This window comes from Sceloporus occidentalis, unplaced genomic scaffold, assembly GCF_023333645.1.
Source record: "Sceloporus occidentalis isolate IW3139 unplaced genomic scaffold, rSceOcc1.0.p SCAF_25, whole genome shotgun sequence".
NCBI classification, from domain to species: domain Eukaryota; kingdom Metazoa; phylum Chordata; class Lepidosauria; order Squamata; family Phrynosomatidae; genus Sceloporus; species Sceloporus occidentalis.
The window spans coordinates 10,374,264-10,395,533 of record NW_028317005.1 but is presented as its reverse complement, the minus strand read 5'-3'; the positions used below and the strand labels follow the sequence as shown (position 1 = coordinate 10,395,533).

At 36.8% G+C, this 21,270-nt stretch overlaps 1 protein-coding gene across 1 annotated transcript; it reads left to right on the top strand.

The window, feature by feature from the left end:
• The first annotated feature begins 6,090 nt into the window (after positions 1-6,090).
• Positions 6,091-21,156, top strand: LOC149300383 (transient receptor potential cation channel subfamily V member 5-like). The gene is made up of 10 exons (XM_089485327.1): positions 6,091-6,219; positions 6,995-7,141; positions 7,693-7,899; positions 12,172-12,258; positions 14,291-14,367; positions 15,514-15,679; positions 15,865-15,931; positions 17,850-18,118; positions 19,161-19,270; positions 20,988-21,156. Exons 1-10 carry the CDS (start codon positions 6,091-6,093, stop codon positions 21,154-21,156), a joined length of 1,428 nt encoding a protein of 475 aa, XP_089341453.1.
• Positions 21,157-21,270: the final 114 nt, after the last annotated feature.

Below are 21,270 nucleotides of genomic sequence, written 5' to 3'. Positions count from 1 at the left end.
AAACAGCAGAAACCTGATTGAGTTTATTTTATAAACACAACAACCATTTAAGATAACTGTCTACAACACCAAGCGTTTGTATACTATACACAATCACCAGTAAGGCTGCAGGGTATGTGGATAGATGTCACTCAGCTAATCCCCGCTGTACTTTTAAGCATGCACAAGAAGAAGACATCATTAAGCCAAATGAAGGAATCAAACCTTTGTCAACATGCTTCCTAAGGAAAGCTTAACTGCTGTCCTCAACAACCTGAGAAACAGTAATACAAGGTAAGTGTAAAAGTGTGTCAGGGGCTCTTTAAATACAGAAAAGATATGAGAAAGAGACGACATGAGCTTGAAAATAACCAATGGTTTTATGCCACACAGAAAAATAGCAGAGCTATATGTTCTGGGAGGATTTCTCAAATGAGTTGTTTTTATGGATCTTTGATGTTTGTTTTATCTAGAGAAAAGAATAGATGCCAGCTTGTGATTTTTAGAAGCGATGAAATAGAACACTTAACTAGATCCATCATACGAACTTATCAATAAGATGCATACCTGGGAACTCTCAGGGTAGGGGGGCAGATTCTCAGGGTCACACAGTATGGGGCTGACTCGTTTATACTCTACACTGATCTGATGACATCTAAGACTCCTAATTAGTGCTTTTGCTATCAGTTTATTATGATTCACATCCTGGTTTGAATGTAGGTGAATTAAATTGTATCTCTAAATAATGACAAGTCAAGGTTTCCTTGAGAACAGGTATTACAGTAATTTGGTTAACATATCTGATGAGTCGCTGCATAGAAATTGCATTATAGGCCATTAATGGCTTAATATTTAAAGAATCTCAGGGTCAGCTCATTTAGAAAGTCCCTAGCTATGATAATATGCACGTAGAAAATGTTATATTTGCCATGTTTGGCACCTGTTAGAGACTGGAGGTGATTTATAAAGGTCCCACAAGTGTATTGTGGTTTCAATAACTAAAGTTGCTCCTGTGGGGTAAAAATATGTATAAATAGCCAGCCGTTATACATATACTTCTGTTTTGGAATATAAATTTGGGTTTTTTTGGCAATTTGTGGACCCACAAACCTGCTTTTTAGTGTGATTGATGTTTTCTGAAAAAGGTTGTAAAATTATCCCAAAGTTTGTGCGATTTCATTTTTGAATATTTGTTATAATATATCTTTTTGCTTGGTTTAAACTTGGCTGGGTGTTGATGGTGGCCAAATCAATATTTAACTTGTAATTTATGTTGCCCACAGAGACAGAAATCTCTTTTTTAAAGCAGCAAAGGAAAATAATGTCAAAGTACTGAAAAGACTAATTGAAGAGGGTGTTGATCCTTTGGTGAAAGGTATGTTAGATGTGGGATGCCTTTGCATTGTTAAATATGTCCTTGGTTAGTTAAACTAGATATCCATAACAATATGCCTGTGATATCAGATTCATTTGATGAACTGCTAATTTTGTCATAAAAGCCATATCAGAAATGATGATCTTGTGATTAGGGAAGGGCTCGCCAGGGTGTCAGAGACCAATTAGCCACCTGCCTGGTCTCAGTACCAACCAGAGCTGATGTATTGGGTCGGCCCAATCTGGGAGGTGAGATACCAGTGAAGTAATGTGATGTTCCGTGACCCTGCGGTAGTAATGCAGCAACTTGCGCAGTGTGTGAGCAGGACTAAAGACAAGCATCACACAAGATAGGGGGTCATAGGATCCCCATTTCTTTTTCTTAAAAAAATATTTAGGGTTTATATTTTAATTATTATATACATCCAGGGGAGGGAAGAACTCATCAGTCACTCTATAAAATAGATCAGACAGCAACACACAGACTAGTTCCATCCTGACGGAAGAGACAGACTCAGCTTGTGATGGCAGGGTGGGACAGCACCTTGAAGTTTTTCTTTTGTGAAGTTTAATTTGTTACACTTTGTTTTTCTTTGGGCACCAACAGCCAAGTGGGGTATCTGAAACTCAACATGGAATATAATTCATCCAAGTATTTAGGCATCATCTGCCTTTTTTTTTTTTTCATGTTACTCAGTTCTTGCAATTACCAATTAATCTTTGTACTTATTCGTTATTTTGGAGGACATTCATGGAGAACTAGAAATGCAAATTTCAAATTGTTTATTTTTAAAAAACAAACAACAAAATGTCTGCTTACCACCTTCATTAATTATAATTTGATATTTACTTATTGTGTGGTGAAGATGGGTTCTTGGCTGCAGTTGGTAGTTCTGAGCAAAAGCTATGTGACAGCCTGCCCATAAATCAAACCGTGTCACAAAAGCTCTCTTTTGTACGTAAAGTCTAGTGGTTCCAGTGGATAATTCAGCAAAAGTTGAATGCACCATGTAGACAAGGTTCCCTTTGAGTACAGAATGGAACCAGTTATAAACCATTCACGTTATATGCCGGCCTTGTCATTAGCTTTATGAAATCATGCCATCTGACTCCATGGAGCTTTTTGATGTGTGCTTTACAGTTATACTTATTTAAACAAATAGACAGAAGGTATAGAAGCTCATCATTGGGTGATCACCACTGGGTTGCGTGAGAACAAATACGTGTATTGTGGAAAGTTCAGTTCTTCCCGCAAAACAGTAACATATTTAAATCCTAGATTTGGAGGATCATCTTTTTTTCCGTTTTCCACAGGTGCTATGGGGGAAAATGTGCTACATCTCACAGCTCTGTACAATAACTTGGAGGCTCTAGTTCTTCTGTTGGATGCATTTCCATTCCTTATCAATAATTCAATAGAATGTGAAATATACAAAGGTACATACATCACGTATTAGTGTCAAGTTAATGCATTTGTGTACAAAATAAAAATACATGTTTTGCTGTTACATTGGGAGAATACTCATTAAACCCTCTACTTAAGAGAAAAATATAATCAGCTTGTGGGATAGATGGATGGATAAATAGATGATTGATTAGTTATAGTTATTAGTTATATTACTTCTCTAAAATCTGAAAGTGGGAATGAACCCCTTAACCCCTGATAGTTAGTTGCCCATTTTCAATGCCTTTGGGTGAGTTAAGGTTAGCTACTGTTATGTTACTGAGATCCTAAATAACTGTTTGCTTAAATCATTTGCACTGTATGGAGTATGGTAGGACAATTTCTTGTTTATAAATCCATTATCCAAATCAGCCATGGACGGTTCCAATACATGTATTTAAAATTAGAAATTCATTTGCTAAGAAACACTTTTTTTGTGTTCTTGTATGCTTAGTAGAAACCAGTAAAACCCTGAAATTCTGGATACTTGCCATAACAGAAAACAAAACAATGAATTCACAGGGTCACACAATGTTGATGACCTGTCTCCTTTAGAGACAACCTGTAAAGGGTCATCAAGACAACATCAGTATTCTTCCCTGCACCGCAGCCCGGTGAACAGCAGCATGCGTCCAACCTTAGTGCACCTGGGGCTATTCCACGCAGATTCAATGCCTTAAATATGGGTGACTTGCCACCTTTGTGTAGAAAATCAGCTCTCAAATCATTGATTACTCAAGATTTCTAATGAAGACAGATGCAAACTATACAGTTTATAATTCCTAGAAAGTGTTTACTAATTGGTTACATGACAATGGAACGTAATAAAGTTTGTTGATGAATATTGATCTATTAAGAAGGCTGATCGATTTGTATCACATTTTAGATAAATGGCAAGATACTATAATTTAAATGGAATCCTTCCTTTTTTTTTTTTACAATAATTTATTAAGATTGATTATTCTTGTGATTCTTTCCCCAGGGGAGACGGCTTTACACATAGCAATTATAAACCAGAATGTAGACATGGTTAAAGAGTTAATTGCACGAAAAGCAGACACACAAAATGCTCGAGCTGTGGGTACATTTTTTGCTCCAAGGAGGAAAGGACACTATTATTACGGTATGGTTGATGGGTCACGCTGAGCAGATGTCATTTAGGTTATTGGAGATGTTGCAAAGTTAATTAACTGATACACTGCCAGAAAAGCTGTCGATGTGTCAATTTTCCATTATTAATCACATAACTTAAAAAACAGATCTTATGTCAGCGATAGCGCAAGGTTGAATATTGGCAGAAAGTAGACCCTATCACCTTGGTGCATAAATCAGGGCAATAGAGGTCATTTGTGTTTGATTACCTTATTGTATTTTCCACCTTGATCTTTGTGTTTCCATTGGTCCAGAGTTTATCGCTTAAAGTTTTGCATTAATATACCGTAGATTCATACAAACCACTGGGATCTGAGCCATTACTTACATTGGAGCCTCCTTAACGGAGGGGCGGGTTGGGGAAGGGAGGTTTATGTTTTAAAAAAAATCTAACTTACCTTATATTCTCTCACTCTATAACCTACACTGTATGCTGTCCACCAATTCAAAGGCATGAGTTGAAGTGAGACGAAATATGTTTAATTATACTACATGAATAACAACGGGCTGATTTGGCTATTTTTGCAGGAAAAGACAATGAAGTCATCTGACCCTGGTTGTTACAGAAGGTAGAAATAAAGGGCTGACTACATGGGCTAAATAGTCCCATCAAACTGGATGTTCTTTCAAACTGTGTAGTATAGTAAGATGGAATGAAATGTTTTATTCACAGCAGCCGCAGCATAAGAACGGCATAGATTCAAGATATTGGTGATTTATAACCAACAGGAAAAATCGATCAAATTGTGGGCCTTATACATTTACAGTATTAATCGTTTTAACAAATTTAACATTCAACAAAGCTACTATCCCAAAGGCAATTTATTGCCATTGACATATGCCTGGACCAAAAGTACTATTTATAATAATTTCATTTGTATTTAAGGGGAGTATGTCACATCTTTTGCTGCTTCCGTGGGGAATCAGGAGATTCTTCAGCTGCTGGTTGAAAGTGGAGCACCTTTGCAATTGCAAGACAACCAAGGTAGTAGATAATAAATAAAATAATTAAGCAGTCAAAGATAATGTGCGTGGGTTACACTCCTTTGAGGTTGCTATAATAAATATTATAATCAACTGTCATGTGTAGCTTTCTGACACCACCTACCATATTTGCTCTAATATAACAGAGCAATATATAACAGCGCAAATGCTTTGAAAAATACCCCTCATCTTATATTCAAGGTCATTTTATAATCCAACCTCAAACAGAGGTCTAACTATAAGACTCCAGATCCCTAGGAGCGCTGCAGGGGACCTGGATCCTGCTTTCTGGGAGCCAGTGAAGGTCTGCGTGATGCACACAGACAACCTCCGCTGTTGCCCGGAAGTGCCGGGCAGCAGTAGAGGTTATCTATGGGCATTGCGCATACGTCCACCAGCTGCTCCCACTGGGGCGCAAGTCTAGCATGGGGGCGCAAGTCTAGGGATGCATTGGTAAGTCTGGGGGGGGCAGAGTGGAATATAAGGGGATGTGTGTGGCATATTTGGGGGGTATGAAGCATACATGAGGGGGCAGAGTGGCATATAGGGGGTATAAGTCATATCTGAGGGGCAGGGTGGCATATTGGGGGGTATAAGGCATATCTGAGGGCCAGAGTGGCATATCTGAGGGGCAGAATGGCAAATCGGGGGGTATAAGGCATATCAGTGGGCAGATGTGCATAACTGGGGGGCAGGTTTGCAAATAAAAGGAAAAAACAAGAAATGTATTTTTCTCAATCATAGTTTTTATTAAATATGAAAAAATAGTTTACATGTGAATTAATATTTACTAGTAAAACTTTTTTCCTATAGTGTAGTCTTATATTCAGGCCTTTTCTTTTTTCCTAAATTAATATTCAGATTTTGGGGGGGTCGTCTTATCGAACAAATACAGTAATCCCTCCTCATGTCCACGTAGTTTAGGTAATAGCTGTTACTGTATACAGCCTTTAAATAGTGAAATGCAAGGTACATGATTTTTTTGGTAAGGATCTCTAAAATCTAGTTGTTGTGAAAGACTGAAACCTTCAAACAAATTTATAGCAAATATTGCATTTCAATAAATTAGCTTGAATTATTGAAGGCTGCTAATTTCTCCGTTTTCCCCCGAAGGAAATACAGTATTACATATTCTGGTTCTGCATCCTAATAAGGCTATGGCTAGCAAGACGTATGATTTTTTAATCTCACTAATTCCTGAAGAGCAAGTTGCCCATTTAGAAAGCATTGCTAATAATGATGGACTGACACCGTTAAAGCTGGCGGCACAAGAAGGAGATACAGTGGTAAGACTATACGCCCATTTCATTTAAATCTATGTGTACCTTCACCTTCTAGTTAAATAAAATGATAATTTCATTTCCCCAAAGTTATATCCTTTGAGCAATTTAGAAATGTCTTGAATGGAGGCAACACAAGAATAATTGCATTTTATGTGTACTGCTTTAGAAACTGCCTGTAACACAATTATGTATTTTATGGTAAAATGTAAAAATTTAATCATTGTGGCGCCTCTGTACATGCTTCTGTTTTACTGTAATGCTATAAAAAACAAGAAGGGCCAAAATTCCCAGTAGGCAAGCCATGTTAGAGGGGGTGTGCACGAGGCTGAATGAGTGAGGCTTAATGGTAGATCGGACACTCATGTTCCAACTTCACCCTTTTTGACCAACCTTTACCCACTTTTTATCCTTTTATTCTGAATTTGTACACCTATTAAAATATGCTTTTAACATTTGAGGGTTCCAGTTGTTTTTTTGACTACAGTGTGCAAGCAAGACAAGGACAAGACATTTGGCCAATTAAAAAATATAGGGGGAGAGGACTTAACAGGGTTTTAAAGTGCTGCCTTTAAGCAATCCACCATCAATAAGGCTTAGAAGCAGGAGCACATATATATCTATCAAATGAAAATCTATGGCCAAATCTTAAATAAATCCATGTTGTTTCCTTACCAAGTGCGTTTTTGCATGAAGCCCAGACGAGTAAATATCTGTGAATTTATAGGAATTTTCTGATGAAAGTAAATTTGTAAAGAACTAATAATGCTTTATTTCATAGATGTTTAGGTTTTTCATGAAAAGGAAGAGACATACTTACAGTTCGTTTGGCCCACTAACATTTGCATTGTATGATCTAACAGAAATTGATTCTTGGGATGACAAACAGTCGGTTATTGATGTTATCTGCTCCTGCAAAAACAGCTTGGTGAGTACCTGCTACAGTAAGTACATATTAATTTACCAAACTATAAATTAATATTATACATATACAGTTCAACTAAACCTTAGCCACTTTGCAACAGACTTATATAGCGTATATTTCCTAAAAAACCCAATAGTCATATTTCGAAGTAAGCATACTCATCTAGCATACATATATACTGTACATAGTCTAACACCAGCAATATTGCTGACAGGAACCAAAAACCATTTTTCTAAGGAAATAGCTCAACCTTTACCCCCTCTAGTTTGTAAGCTCGTTTGGGTAAGGCTGCCCTTACCCCTTCTTTCTGTTAGGCGAATTGCTACCTTATATATGCTACTTGTTATGTCCTGTTTACCCATTATACAACGCTAAGGAATATGATGGTGCCACATACATTTCACATGTTGCTGACAGGTACATGTCAAGTAATAGTAACTGATTCGCTTCTGTGAGTTTGCGCACTATATACCGGTAGTATTCTAACAATAATGTATTGCACCACTGAGTATCAGCTTTCTATTCATGATATATATTTATTCCTGTAATTAAAGCCGAGACATCTTTTAGAAATAACGCCACTGAAAGAACTGCTTCTGTTCAAATGGACAACTTTTGGATACAAGTACTTTTTACTCTGCACGCTGCTGTATGTTCTATACACTATCATCCTGACATTGTGCTGTTTGTATCGGCCGCTAATGGAAGAGAGGGAGGCTGCATACGGAAAGAAGAGGAGAGTAGTCACAAAGCCGTTGCAGGTAAGATTTAATTGTAGTTTTCTTACGGTCAGACTCACGATTTGGGACTTTGGTTTTTCTGAATTGTTTTTCATTCTGCTAGATTTAGTAAAGACAAAAAAATAACCCCTTTTTTCAGGATATAGTGAAATTTACCATATATATGGGTTTCTTGAACTGTTGTGTTTGTATCACAACCATCATTTCTGATCAGCTAATATTTTTCTATTTGCTAGGATTATGATATCCTCGTAAAATACATTTAGCATGAATGAATACATAATGTGATGATTTGCATGTATGTTGGTGAGAATGACAATAATTTAAAGATATTGTTACCGTTTGACAGTATTGCTGCATTGCAAGATAAACCAGACTAAGAACGGGACCCTTCCAATACTTAAATATACAATGGAAACGCAAGATTTTTGACGTATTATAAAGATGATAGTTTTCCAGGCTGAAAATATAACTGTGCATAAGTAATATTGCTGCATAAATTGTTATAGGTTTCAGCATGAAATTATATTGTCATGCCTTAGGGCATAGGCCTATCTCAATCTAGGGGTTTATTTTTTTTTTTCTACTGTAGCCCAAGGATTGTTGTCAAATATTAGCACTCTTCAATGTATATGCATTTACAGAACTGGAATCTGGAATATGTCCCCAAACAACAAAAAAACACCATAAACAGGACCTTTTTTATTATTAACATTTATATATTTCTAATGATAACTATAACCTTGAGAACGGTAATGGTTTTACTACGGAAGTATCGGGTGCCCTTTGCATGGCCTTCTGCATTTTGTCTTAAAAATGTCCCCCCTCTATAGGAAATACATTGTTTCCTCTGAACACCTTCTTTTGTATCCCCCTTTTCTAGGAGCTTCTTGAGTAGTAAGGGTGACAGTGTGGAGGGAGCGGTAAATACATCAATGTAGGGGCATATATATTAACATTTGTTTCAATGATTTTGATATCCACTCATGAAGTTAATATCAAAGCTTCTTTTTCTTATATGTTATAATATACCATATTTCATTTTAGAAAACATAACCATGTCATTGAAGTTGCAAAATTAGGCTCTATACACTATACTATCAAATTATCCCCTCTGTAGGAAACCAAAATATTTAACATCAGTATCATTCCAGGCAAGACTCAGAAGGTATTAAATAGATGAAATTGCGAGGCAGGACCTATGGATTTGAGAAAGCCGGGCTATACGGTGAATCATTACATGTGTTCCACATGACTCATTTCTGGAGCCAGAGACATGATAAAGAATAAATCCCTGGATGGAGTGGATGCACAGTAAAATAGAGTAAAGGGTCAAACGAAAGTATGACCTGCGAAGCAAAAGTGACAGGTTTATGTGGGTTCTGAACTTATTTGTGTCAGGACAAGAAATGTTTCAAATGATTATTTGCACCTTCTTGCTAGGCAAAGATGGCACAGGGATTTATAAAAGAAAGGACATCAAAAGAACATATAAGAAAAAGAAGCTTCTAGTAAAGGATCTAAAAAATTTTTTTTTCAAAAACCCCACTAACATAAACATTTTTTGATAAATTAATCACGATACTGGATCAAGGGGGAATTATGAATCTGTTTTATACCTAGTAACTAGATCATGACCATAATTAATCGTACAGATGAAAAAGGAATTATTGCAGGACTATCGGCTTAGCTATCGCTATTATTTTACCCAGTACTATTTTAACATTAAACTGGAAATATTTTTTTGATCTAGTAGCACAAACAGAGTCATTGCCCAACTAACCAACACGGTGTATTATTATTTTCAATGACCCTCTGGAATTTTGTATGCTGGTGCGGCAGCCTTATGTATAGTGACCCTTATACTAGCGGGCACATAGGTTAACCCCTTCAATCCCAGGGGTTTTTGGTACCTCAAAGCCCAGAGCAATTTTGCCATTTTTGGGGTATGTCGGTTTAGCGATGATTCTTTTCCTGTGAATAGTGTACTCTTATAAACTATATATTGTTTTTTCAAGGCGAGATAGAGCTTTCGTTTGATACAATAGTTGGATGATTAGCTGAAAATTTAGAATGAGAAATTTAGTAAAAACTAGCGAAGATTAGAAAAATAAACTAATTTTTTCTTACATTTTCCCTCTGAATCCTCACAAAATTAGGTAAAGTGATGGAAAATCCCCTCCAAGTTTATTAATTCAGGTGTCCTGATTTCAGAAATACCTAATTTATATAGATTTTCCAGACTTTCCCAGCACCACGGAGCATACTATAAGGTGTACAATTTTGTATAATTTTTATGCCTATGGCTTAACGGGTTTGGGGGTTGTGAACGAGGGCAGAAAGGTTATACTGGCTAGATGTTATGCTAGGGCAATGGGAAGTAAGGTTTTGTAATAATTTTTTTATTATCTTTTTTTATATATATTTTTTTTATTTTAATTTTTTTACATTTTTTTTTTATTTTTTATATATTATTTTTACACAGAAATGGTTAGAGCTCCTCCTAGGGACCTCCTGAACATGCCAGAGATGTCACAATGACATCACAGCTCACATTATAATTTTTTTTTGTATTATATATATTATTATTTTAATGATTTATTTAATATTATTTTTTAAATGAATTAACTTTTTTTTTTTTCTGCTTTTCTCTTTCAGGACGGGAGGGGGAGTGAGAGAGATGGTTTCTCACTCCCCTCCCCGCGATCCCCCTGCACCGATCACACTGTGATCTCTATGCAGGTCCCGCAGGGGATATCCTGTCCTCCGATGACCTTCCGGGTTACGTCAGCAGTGACGTAACCCAGAAGGGAATGCCCGATCGCGCGTTTGCAACTGCGCGATCGGGCACTTTTAACTGTAACAGCTTACCGGCTTTCATGCCGGAAGCTGTTACGGGAGATCGGGCAGCAGAAAGCAGGGGGGAGTGACAGCCTGGTCTCCTGTGCAGCGGCAGGGATGTGTCCCTGACGCTGCACGAAGGGCTGGACGTACCGGGACGTCCATAGGGGTTTCTTTGTGGGCGTTTTTTGGACATCCCGGTACGTCTATAGGGGAATGAAGGGGTTAAATACAAGTAAAAATGTAACTAGGGACCTTTGTACTGGGGATACAACATGGAAAAGCACCATTGGCATCAAAGGATGCACCCAAGGTTAAAGGTGGCGTCCCTCACTGATGTGAGTTATTGCTGTAGGCTCAGACAGCAGCCTCAGCTTCTCGTGGGAAGAAACACAAGTAGGTGCGGAGGTTTTGCCGTTGGGTGGCTAAAGCACCTGGGACACCTGTCCCTCTTGCCCCATGTAGGTTACGGCCCTGACAAAAAGACCTTAACACAATGGGGGTTACGTATGAAAAGTGATTGTAGGTCATCAGTAGAACCAATGGGATGGTTCTACCGATGACGCACATCATTGTTTGCTCTAGTTGTAAGATCGCCTTTTCACCCTTTAATGACAAAGCACGTACATGTACGGGCTCAAAATGCATTGTTTTCAATGGGTTTTGGGACCGCCCATTGTCCTTAAGGGGGTTAAACACTATCTCATAATAAATTAAAGACTAGCTAAGCTGCGGGTCTCAATAGGAAAATAGAAAGTGAAAATGTCCTGTGCAGATTTACAAGCAGCGACTTCTTGAAGATGAGTAAGACCAGGCAATCTCTGAAGCCATATTATTAAGCCAAGATAAATATCTTGCTAAGTCTAAAAACAAACTGCACACTGACAGTTAATATCTCAAGAACGCAACCGAGACTACTGAGTAAAAGAACTTTAACATGTCAACAGACATCTACTCAAGGCTAAAGCAATTCATAGAAGAGCATAGACATTTTGTAATATGTGATGCGTGTCACATCATCAGTAACAGCTCTGATCACTAGGTGGCAGCATAACACAGGTCACAGCTATAAACATCTTGGGGAAAAAATACTGATATTTAGGAGAAATTAGGTTATAGGAACTTCTGGGACTGTATAGGCATCTTTTCTATAAGATTTATCTGGATGTGATTTAAGATGTGATTTTAAATGTGATCTGTTGGGGTTCATTTGGGTATTCCATGAAAAGCGATGAAGCTCAAATGAAATAGATAAAACATGCATTTAATGGAAAGATGTGGAGATGCTGCTGTCAGGTTACTTAGAGTATTAGAGCAAAAGTCCAAGTTCTAGAATTTCCTAGACACATCATGAGTCGTTGGAATGGTTGAATTATCCTGTTTGGTTGCTTTAAATGTGCTTTGTTTCATTTTCTAAAAAGTATAAAAGTATTTCTGACTTTTTGTTTTCAGGAATGGTATATATCTAGAGATGATTACGTGCGACTATTTGGAGAAATAATTGTGGTAACAGGTGCCTTTATAATTCTTATAGCTGAGGTATGTGTTCGAAAGATGAAAAATGCATTGAATAACCTGTGCAATAAAATAGCAATAACTTTAAACACCAAGTGCTTAAATTATGTATCACACCTTAAAACTAGTCTATCCAAATTTAAATACTACAAGTACTTAAACCTTTACGGCCATAAGTAACCCAACAGACTTATTTATGTATATACGGAATCCTCTTGAATTTAGAATTTCTGGGAGAAAGCATTTGGCGGATTCTTACCTCTGCAAATGTGTCATTACAGTATACAGAGCACTTACTTCTTATAACCGCAATATTTGCTTATCATATTCAATTATCATAATTCTAAATGTGGACATTCGATCATATTTTACCTGCAGTCTTTCAAGGGAGTTTGGTGTGGCAATAAATAGTCTCTAACAGCATCACATAAAACAGTTATTCTGTTATCATTCAGGTTTTATTATATTTTTGTACGGTCAGATGCTTTTCCACCATCTGTATACCTTCGGATACTTATCCTACTATTTAATGTACAAGTAAATCTTCCAGTAGGCAGGTAAACTGTTGGTGCTATGGTGTAGAAGACCCCCTTTCTAAATGTATGTATACCTATTGTACCCCTATCATAATGTCTGTAGGAAGACTATCATACTTACTGTTTGACTGTATCCTCTGCGGGAGATGCAATAGAAACTCTAAAGTGCTCAGTGCAACATTGAAAACTGGTGGCTGAACTGGTGGCAGCCCCTGAGCTTTCTTACAAAGTGGCAGATCGCTCTATTGGAATTGAAATCATTGGATTTTCTATCTTTCTTTTCTAAAAGATTAGAATGCTTTGTGTAAACACACAATAATTGTATAAAAACATAATATGATCTAAAATTGGGACAAAATGAGAGGGGCATTAGAGTAATTTTATCTGTGCTTGCATTTGCATTTTAAATGATTAAATCCCAATTAGATCTATTGAGCTACACTATGCAATTGTAGGCTTGGGTAGAAGGAAGATATAGTGGCAAATAGTTAGTGTCAGTGAAAATTACCAAAAAATCTATATAATGCATAATAGTTCCCCATTGTACAGCAGCAACCCAAATCTAGCACTCTCCAAAGCCTATTTGGAACAATATGTATACGAAGGGGCACTCATACAATGGAAAGAAAACAAGAAAAAGCAATAATAGTGCCGACTCCCTTCAAAGTGCTTAGCTGGTTGTCATTTAAAGTGCTATTAGATCTTCTGTTTCTGTCTCTTTCTTCAAAAGTACAATGGCTAATGAATAAATAAATACAAATACAAATACATATAATATGGTTTCATTGACTGGATTCCAGGTTTGCTAACTCCTGATTCCAATTAGCTTTTGTTGAAGGGATTAGCCTAGGGGTTCACATACTTTTTCCAACCTGTACTGTGAATGTTTGAATTATGTATTCAATATGGACAAAAACAATACAATAATCTGAGTTATCAGTTAAAACAGATTGTGTTTATTCATTACTGTAACTTAAATGTAGATTATATCATATTTAAGACAAATTTAACATAAGACAAATTTTACATAAATGTTCAGTTACTTTTTTGCCACTGTTTGTCAATATGGCGAGAAATATTCTGTACAGTTAAATATTCTGTACCATGCCAACCTCATTTAATAATATGTTAATTACATATATATTTATGGAATTACAAATCCAATAACATTTACATAACAATTATATATATGTATATATTAGTAATTTAGATGTGATGTACTACAGTTTAGAAACAGTAGCGATTGAAAAATTTTGCAAACGTTTCTTGAGGTTAGATTTACTAAATGTTCATAAAAGACTTGATTAAATGTTGCCACATTATGTCACATAATAGGATGTTTTATGTCATAATTGTCCTTCTGTATTATTTGATATCGCTAACATTTAGAGGCCTGCATTAGGTTATGGTTCTAAAATGCTCAAACACTGTTTCAGCTGTATTACACATTTTAGAAATGGACAAAAAAAATCTTTGCATATATGTCTATTTTCTGCAACATTCATTGTTCAATGTTCCAGATTTCCAGATTGGTCAGGAAAGGACCAAGACGTTTCTTTGGAAATACAGTGACAGGGGGACCATTTCATGTTATCATGTAAGCATTTAATTTAAAATAATATATTAAAATAAATCTAGACGACCCTACTAAATTCTGGTAGGAATTGCTCACAGCGGAAACAGTGACGTATCCAGACCTGTCGTGATCTAGAGTCTACGGAGATCAAGCCTATGTGGGCTGTTGACAAGGAAGATTTTTGATGTCCCCGATTGGCCTACTTATTCTATGTATGATGTGCAAGCTCAGCACACATCACAGCCTCCTTACACTGCATTTAAAGGCGCTGCATGCCTTTAAGGCACAGCTTCCCGGGATATGACATCATATCCCGCCACGTGATAGCTTAAAGGCATGCAGCACTTTTTAATACATGCAAGGTGCCGTCTGTGGAGAAGGTGGCTGCAGGCTCTTCCCTGGGTCGGGCCTAGGGCAGCATGCAAAGTAAATACACCACTGAATGGAAGAATGTAGCATAGAACTTTCAATACATAGCTAAAAACATGCAAGATGAAACGATATATAATATAAAATAAACACATAACATTTTGCTGTTACCCTTTTTTATCAGTAAAAAAATGGAGTCATAAAAAGTCATAGGTTCCTCCAAAAAAACTTTTTTTGATATTGAGGTTCCAGCAAACATAATCACAAAACAATCATAAGTAGAATCGTTTGGCTTTATTTGAAATTCGTTCCAAAAAATACAAACAAAAAACTTCATAAAAGTGCGCAGCTGCTTCACGTGGGCAATTTTAGCATCTGGATGATTCTACAATTCAGAACAATTAAACGTCCTCTGCTTCAAATGTCAGTTTTGCAAGGATGTGATATTATGCTTCCTGTTTTTAAGGGGTTAAAGGGACTTCAGCCCTCATATGTACTTTAATGCATTATGCACCCCCTGCCAGCTATTTGTCATACTAGTTTGTCCAGTTTAAGGGTAAATCCTTTTATTTAAACACAAATGTGTGTCTAGGTTGTGAGCTCTTAGAGCAAGGCCCTCCTTATCTTTTCTGTATGTTAATTTGTTATATTTTGCACTACTTGTTATCTCCTGATTACCCATTGAACAGCGCTATGGAATATGATACCGCTATATAAATCAATCAATAAATAATAATATAACATCACCTCAACAGGATGGCTGGATAGTTATTTAATTGTATATATATTTGCTTTTAGGCTGCTTTATGGCTGCTTTATCCTAACGGTGGTGATACTGAGATTTGCTCGCAGTGATGGGGAGACAGCAGTGATGTCACTGGCGCTTATAAGCGCCTGGTGCAATGTGATCTATTTTGCTCGCGGATTCAGGCTGCTTGGACCTTTGTGCATAATGATTCAGAAGGTGAGGCAGTGGTCGTCATCTGTAATGCGTAAAATTATTGAATTCTTGTAGAAACGCTATAGTGTTATTCTTTAGACAACTAATCACATATTTTATTGAACTTGCTGTTCTGAAAAAGAGCCATATCAATGCTTTTTCCCCCAAACAATAATTTACTTTTTTAATTTACTATGTTTATTTTGCAGATGATACTTGATGATCTTTTACGGTTTTGTGTAATTCTGGCAATTGCTCTTATCGGATTTGCAGCAGGTAAAACATGACACATTTTAGAGCACAAAGATAAACACATCTTTAGTGCCTTTGCAGCATGGGAATAGATGTCCTATACTTAGAATGCAGGATAATTGCTGGTTGTTTCAAATTATTTTTTTGTATAAACTGTACTTTACAGTGCTTTGTTCACAGCGCAATGCAATAAGATTGTATGCAAAACACTTATTTACTAAGTTTATACATAGTGGTTTTTAAGTGTTCACTAAAAATTTAGTAGCAAGAGACATTGACTTACATAGGTCAACAAAAACTTAAAAACAAGAACCGTTTGCTTGTAGGCAATGGTGTTTACTTTAATTCTAGCTCTAGCATGAGTTTTCATTATTATTTGTTGATTTATATAGCACCATAATATTCGCAAGCATCTTGTGGCAATCTGAACCTACAGAAGAAAAAAATGGAAATGGTAAAGCTTCAAATGAAATAGATAATATGCAACTTTTATTTGATATCAACATTTTTTTAAAGAAAAGTAAATTCTATTACATTGTGTGACTAGGGATCAGGCACTTATGGGAACTTTGTATACTATTCACTAATATATTGTACCTTGTATCTGGGGGCAGAGTGGCAAGCTGGGGGTCAGATGTGCATAACTGTTTGGCATAAAAAAAAAATATATATAAACAAGAGGCTTTTTTCTCATAGTTTTTATTAAATATGACAGATGAAAGTGTAAATTTTAAGTTTTTTACTCTGCTGTTTTTTTACATTATTTTAAATAAAAGAAAAATGTAAATTTTTTTTATCCAATTAATCTAAAAAATGATCGGCCAACTAATTGATTATTAAAATAACAGAACATCCCACAAGAGCTGCAGTTTTGGAGATGCTATGACCCAGTCGTCTGGCCATCACAATTTGGCCCTTGGTCACTCAGATCCTTACGCTTGCCCATTTTTCCTGCTTCTAACACATCAACTTTGAGGACGAAATGTTCACAGGGGCCATGATAAGATTATCAGTGTTATTCACTTCACCTGTCAGTGGTCATACTGTTATAGCTGATGGGTCTGTGTGTGTGTATGTGTGTGTATATATATATATATATATATATCAACACACACACTACCATTCAAAAGTTTGGGGTACTTAGCTGTGTTCATGGAAAACAAGGTAATTTCTAGCAGTGCTAACATACAGTAATTGCAAGAGGCTTTTTTAACAATCAATTAGTCTTTTAAATAGCGAAGACACAATGTGCCTTTGGAACACAGGAGTGATGGTTGCTGATAAAAGGGCCTCTGTAGGCCTATGAAGATATTCCATTAAAAATCAGCTGCGTCCAGCTACAGTAGTCATTGACAACACAAATAATATCTGCACTGTATTTTTGATCCATTTATTTTAACATCAAAATTAGCTTTTTTTCCAACAGGAAAATGTCTAAGTGACCCCACACAGCAGTGTGTGTGTATACATACATGATATGGACAAAGGCATTGGGACACCTAACCATTACACCAACAGGGAATTTTATGACATTGTATAAAATACATAGACATTTAATATGTAGTTGGCCCACCCTTTTGCAGCTGTAACAGCTTCCACTCTTCTGGGAAGGTTTTGGAGTGTTTGGGGATGTTTGCCCATTCATCCAGTAGAGTATTTGTGAGGTCAGGCACCGATTTTGGACAAGAAGGCCTTGCTCACAATCTCTGTTTCAGTTCATCCCAAAGGTGTTCAAATGGGTTAAGGTCAGGGCTCTGTGTGGGCCAGCCAAGTTCTTCCACACCTTAACGCTTCCTCTTTCTAATAATAACACTTACAGCTGACCGTGGAATATCTAGCGTGGATGCAATTACCTATATTTGTTTTGCCTATGTTGTATCCTAGCCTCGAATGAATAATTGTACAAATTAACCACTAACGAAACACAATTTTCATTTTACAGCATTTGATGTTCATTTCCAGGCTATGAATGCTACCATGTTTCCACAATTTCACGACTTCCCAGAGACAGTTTTTACATTATTTCAGTTAATGATGGGTCTCAACAAGCTGCAAGTACCTTCAAATGTAACCATGCCAACAATAATAACTCTTCTTTACATGGTATATATGTTTTTTGCCTTTGTTTTGCTGCTGAACCTTCTAATCGCCCTGATGACAGATACTCACTTTCGGGTGAGCAGTGAGCGCACTAGTTTATGGCGGGCACAGGTAAGAAATTACAATAAACTCCTTTTAACCACGAAATCTACTGCAACAAAAAATCCAGTGACAATATTAGTTAAACTACCCTATAACAACATTGAAGAATATAGTTTTTTTTTTAAATGCATCCATAATAGAACACTCAACTCTTCTACACTTAATTGTGTGGCTTTGTGAGAGTAGTGAACCCAGTTATGTAGTTTTATTCCAGTTCCCATATTTGTGTATTCTCTGGTACTGATAATGCAGATATCTCTTCTCCTGCCCTTTCTTTGGTTTATTGAGAGCAGTATTTAAGAAAGTCAATGTTTCATTACACTACTTATGTCTGGAAGTCCACCGACAAGGGATGAGAGATAGAAATTTGTACCATTGTGGTACCATTGTGGTAAAAAAAAAAATATCACTCCTCTTTTAATCTTGGCTACCAGGCAAAGGGCGTTCAAATTAAGAATGGAATACTTCTCTTTATGACCAATTTGCCTTTATTTCCTCAATTACTGAACAACATCACTTATGATTAATATTCTAGTAGAACATTTCTTGAACCCATGGATATACCTGCTCTGACAATATTATTTCATCCTAGCATTTGCCATCATTGTACTTTAATGCATTTTTTAAGTAATTCTTGGTGATCTGACAAGCTAATGGAGAAGTTGATTTGTGTATCAAGTGGCGCTGCTTTCATGCAAGGTTGTGTTAAATCGAAGCTGTAATTTACATAATCTGTTCACCAGACTGGGGACAGTAACTGAACAGTTCCCTTAACCTTTGAGAGCGCAAGGTCTTTAATGACTAAAAAAACACTGCGTATGTGACCAGGAAATGGCTTGATTAAAGAAATAAAGATAGGATTAAATCAGGACACCCAATAACAATTACAAAAAAAATGTATGGGATTTGCATTTACAGCATAGCCATATAACCCCCAACAACCAGAAAAGAGCATGTACATCCAGTCTGTATTATACAAATACAGCATACCATATCCTCATTAATTCCCTTAATGGGGTCGGGTTCTTGTATTAAATAAATGTTATTTTAGGTTGCAGATACAACGATTATGTTTGAAAGAATGCTCCCTAGCTGGCTGTGGCCAAGAACTGGGATCCCTGGGGAAATCATTGGTCTGCAAAAAGGAAAGTGGTATCTAAGGTAATTGACGTCAAGACAAGTGAAAATTACAGTATTCACTAGCTCTAAATAGGCACTGATCATGGCAAATGGCACAATTTCAGTGGCAGGAGTTAGCTACAGTTTGGGTCCCCTGTTGTTCAATTCGAATCTAGATTTCATCTAAATGAGTTCAAGCTGGTATCCTAAGTTCCAATAGAGATGAGCCGATTTGGGGGTTTATTTACGGGTTACAGTTTTGATCGCTACAAGGTGCTAGCCATGGAAAGACTGTAAACTCCACTCCAGCATTTACTGTACCGACTGCTTTATAAAGTAATAAGTCATAGCTTTATCTGATAATTGCAAACGCAGATGTTTAGCGAACATGTCCTTTACATGCAGCTGTAAGGATAAAAATAAGGAGACTAGGGCAAAAATATTGGCAAGTATTATATGTGTGACATTTCTCAATTAAATAAGATAATTCAAAATGATAAATTAGGATTAAAATAAATACATTTGATTCCAGGAATGCATATTCTAAAGCAAATGTTTTACAATTTTATTAAACAATAAACCACAGGCAATGGTGAACAGATGGATTTGCAGGGCAACACAAACCAGGGGCTCCAGACACAACATCTGGTTAGTCTGTTTTCGTTGTGCTCAAAAGTTTGCATACCCTGGCAGAAACTTTCAAATGTTGTCATTGATTCTGAAACTATGACTGATCATGCAAAAAACCAAACACTCTTTTATTTAAGGCTAGTGATCATATGAAGCCATTTATTATCACATAGTTGTTTGGCTCCTTTTTAATTCATAATGATAACAGATATCACCCAAATGTCCATGAGCAAACGTTTACATACCCTTGAATGTGTGGCCTTGTTACAGACACACAAGGTGACACACACCGGTTAAAATGGCAATTAAAGGTTAATTTTCCACACTTATGGGTTTTTAAATTGCAATTAGTGCCCATGTATAAATAGTCAATGAGTTTGTTAGCTCTCGCCTGGATGCACTGAGCAGGCTAGATACTGAGCCATGGGGAGCCTTTTCTGCACCAAATGCCACAAAAAGCCCAGTTACCAAAATAGACCTTTATAGTCACAACCATGTTTGAAGAGTGGTCAACAAGGCCTATAGCCAAAAGAATACATCCCCACTGAGAAGGGTGGTTGTTGCTCACTAGTGTTTGGGGGGGGGGGGGGGAGCTCTAATGGCACAGTGAATAGTATGAAAATTGAAGGCAAGATGAATGCAGCATGTTATCAGAAAATAACGGCATACAATTTGCATTCTTCCGCACGAAACCTGCGCATGGGACGCTCTTGGACTTTCCAGCACGACAATGACCCTAAGCACAAGGCCAAGTTGACCCTCCAGTGGTCAGAAGATTGGGCAGCTATACCACCTGCAAGAATTTAGGGCCTCATAGACAACTATTACAAAAGACTGCACACTGTCATTGATGCCAAAGGCGGTAGTATTAAGAACTAAGGGTATGCAGATTTTTGAACGGGTCATTTCATTTTTTTCTTTGTCGTCATGTTTTGTTTTATGATTGTGCCATTCTGTTCTAACCTACAGTTGAATAAGAAATAAAAGAAGAGTGTTTATGCCTGCTCACTTTCTTTAACAAACTTTACATATATTACCAATTCTCCACTGGTATGCAAACTTTTGATCACAACTGTATGTGTATGACGAATAGCAATAGATTATTTTATTTGATTTTTTTTCCCCCTAGAGTGAATGAGAAAAACAATGCTTTTTTACCAGAAAAAATGAACACACAAGAAAACCCTGAAAAACCCAAGCAATCCCTTTTGAAGAACTGGAGCCTTGTTCATACGGACATAACGAACATGGTTAAGAACAAACGCATCCATCAACACCTTGCCCATGCTCACACCTAGAAGGTTGGCAACTGGAATATAAATGACGTGTGGAAGAATCAGGATTCTAGATTTTAGGACAGTCAAAACAGTTGGGATTTTAACAGCAAATATACCCATTCATATTTTATGCCA